The 3,085-nt window shown below is 52.5% G+C and overlaps 1 protein-coding gene across 1 annotated transcript in view; it reads right to left on the reverse strand.

Annotated features, from left to right (window-relative positions):
- LOC103457030 (TRAF2 and NCK-interacting protein kinase-like) overlaps positions 1-3,085 on the reverse strand; it is a 62,542-nt gene that overhangs the window by 17,972 nt on the left and 41,485 nt on the right. Inside the window, exons 15-16 of the mRNA XM_017301788.1 lie at positions 2,113-2,446; positions 548-712 (exon numbers count right to left, since the gene is read on the reverse strand). Of these exons, the coding sequence (XP_017157277.1) occupies positions 548-712; positions 2,113-2,446 (499 nt within the window). The remainder of the gene's footprint in view (positions 1-547; positions 713-2,112; positions 2,447-3,085) is intronic.

Here is a 3,085-nt window from a genome sequence, read left to right on the forward strand (position 1 = left end):
ACACACACACACACACACACACACACACACAGGCAGGAGACAGGCAAGGTGGAGGAGGAAGAGCAGGAGGAGTTAGCAAGTGATCAGGAAGCAGGAAGGAGTGAAGGAGGAGAGGAAACCAGCAGGAAGAGAACCAGCAGCTAACCAGACTGGGTCAGACCGGGTCAGACCGGGTCAGACCGGGTCAGACTGGGTCAGACCGGGTCAGACTGGTTCTGGTTCCCTGGATGTACCCGAGTTTCCGACCCGTTCCCATGGAGCAGGCTGAGAACAACTCGGATCGCTAGCTAACCCTCTGAACCCATGACTAGACAACTGCTGCCTGTTACCATGGAGATAAACGTTACCATGGAGATACACGTTACCATGGAGATAAACGTTACCATGGAGATAAACGTTACCATGGAGATAAATGTTACCATGGAGATAAACGGTACCATGGAGATAAACGTGCTCCAGGTAGACGGGGAACAGAGTTCTACACAACACCAGAACTAACAGGTTCTAACATCCATCCATCCAGTTAACGTGTCCTGTGACCTCTGACCTGTGGCTCTACGGAGCGGTGCATGGGCGGCGTCCTGGCCTGCTGGATCCCTCCGCTGCTGAAGGACTCGGATCGGGGGGGCAGCGCCGGGTCGGAGATCCGGTTGGAGACTTTATGCTGCAACGCAGGAGAATCCTGTCGGTTCATCTTATAAAGCTCCTCCACCTGACGAACAGCAGACCGCCGTCACTCAGCGTCACGCCAACATGGCCGCCGCTCTCAGCGGCCGTTAGCTTAGCATGTCTGATTTTCTCGGCTAGTTTAAAACACTGAGATTATGGTTGCCTTCCACTTTCCAGGTGTGAAAACTGAATCCGTTTGGAGGCCGGATTGTTTTCCTCCTAAACGGAGCTCAGTTTCCTCCCTGTGAGGCAGAGATGAGGGCGGACCTTCCTGCACCCACACCAGCTGAAAACAGCAGCAGATGCCCCACATCTGTCCAGCAGCGGCCACCAGGGGGCAGGCCTGCACATCTGCCCTGAATGGGGCTTTCGCTGTACGGACAGACGTCAGACAGAGGAAGATCCCTGAAGGAGGAAGATCCCTAAGGAGGAAACCGGGATCAGCTGCAGAAGTTAGTTCCTGTTAGCCATTGAAACAAACATCATGCATTAAAACACCTTTAGTCCCATTTTAGAGGAAGACGAAGGAAACAGGAAGGTTAGAAGGTTTGAGGAGGAAAGAAAAAGTTTTCAGTCTTAATCTGACTTCTGGTGCTTTGAAGGACGTTGGGCCAATTCATAAAGTAATAAACATTTAGCTTGGAGACGAATCGGCGCCAAAGACTGAACAAACGCCACGTTCTTCACCAAAGCATCCTGAAAGGTGACCCGTTATGCTTCGACCCGTTCGGATCGGTCTGCTGGCCGCGCCCCCAGCTCAACGTTTACACTCGCATGTTAAAACGGCTGCAAACAGATGCTTTGAAAAGCAGAAATGGAGCCTCCTGCACAACCATCAAGAATGCAGCAAGTGGTTTCTGGATGGTGAGTCAACAGCAAAACAGCAAAACAGCAAAACACCGCTCTTTTCCAGCAGCCATTGTACAGCGCAGACAGCAGTAAAACCAGCTGGGGTTGCTAGGTAACGGCAGAGTTCTTCTGGGGTTGCTAGGTAACGGCANGGGGTTGCTAGGTAACGGCAGAGTTCTTCTGGGGTTGCTAGGTAACGGCACAGTGGAACGTGAAACACCAGAAAATATGAACCTGCTGCCAGAAACAGCTGGTTGGTTTTTTAAGGTGTTGGGTTGTTTTTTTTAGGAGCAGCAGAAACTTAAATTAAAGAATAGAAACGTTCAGAACGTGCATTTTGCATAACAGGTCCCTCTAAAACCACCCTGAGCGCAGAGATTACCGAAGATCCGAGGTTCTGCTGAGGAAAAGTCGGACAGAGAATCCAGAAAGTTTGTAAGGAACAAAAATCACCATGTGAGCCACAGCGGCCAGAGTTAGAGGGTGCGAGTGGACCTGGTTAGAGAAACGAGGCGGTTAATGGGGTTAGGGTCCGATAGGGTCCGATGGGGCCCGTCAGGACCGGCGGGCGGTTCTGTTCGGCTCCAGACTGACCCGGCGGGCGGGGCTCCGGCCCCGGGAGTCCGGCTGCCTCACGGGGCTCCTGCCGGGACTCTGGCGCCGCGTCTCCGGATCCGGATCGGGCAGGCAGGTGATCCGGATCCTGGGCTGGTTCAGGTGGTCCCTGGGCGGGCTCACGTGGGCCGGGTAGGACGGGGGGCGGGGCCTGGGCGGCCGGTAACCCGGCAACAGCAGCAGGTTGTCCAGGTTGACGTCCCGCGTCTCCATGAAGGAGTGGTACTTCTTGGACGGGATGCGGGGCGAGTTGCTCTGAGCGCGGCGCATCACCTGGAGGGCAGCCAGGTTACAGGAAGGCACTGGGGTCAAAGGTCAGGGGTGACATTACAACCCAGGGCGGAAATCAGAGTTTACCTGAGATTCATCCAAACATTCAGCCTTATTTTAATTAAAACATGGAAACAAAGGAAACTTTCCGTCCTGCTGGAAAATCCATTCATAAAGTTCAATATTAATCAAAATGCTGTTTCCTGAGATTTGGTCAAAATTCCTTCTGTCCAGATCTAAATGAAGCTTAAAGGCCTTTTCATTCTGCCACTTCCTGAGTGTTTGATCTGCAGAGAGACGTGTTTGTCGGAGTTTCCCACCATGCAGCCTGCAGCTCATCTGTGAAGAGGAAAATGAAGGAAGAAAGAAGCGTTTGGTTCCTCGGCGCCTGAAGGGAACCGACCCAGAGTCCAGGTTCTGGATCTGTGGGTTAAAAACTGTTTAAAAGTTTCCAGCTTCTCTTTGTTTCCCCAACGAGCTGCTGGGAAACAGAAACGCTGAGTCACAGGAACATGAAGCCGTTTTTTAAGTTTCTCATTATAACATTAAATATTTCAAATATTAGCTGATCTACAACCAGTATCACAGGACGCCCCTGTTTTCTGTCCTGGCCTCATAGTGAAGGGCCCCGGCCCCCAGTGGCCCCCTAGCGACCCCCAATAACCCCCAGAGGCCCTCCGGT

The sequence above is a fragment of the Poecilia reticulata genome, linkage group LG20 (genome assembly GCF_000633615.1).
Source record: "Poecilia reticulata strain Guanapo linkage group LG20, Guppy_female_1.0+MT, whole genome shotgun sequence".
Taxonomy (NCBI): Eukaryota; Metazoa; Chordata; class Actinopteri; order Cyprinodontiformes; family Poeciliidae; genus Poecilia; species Poecilia reticulata.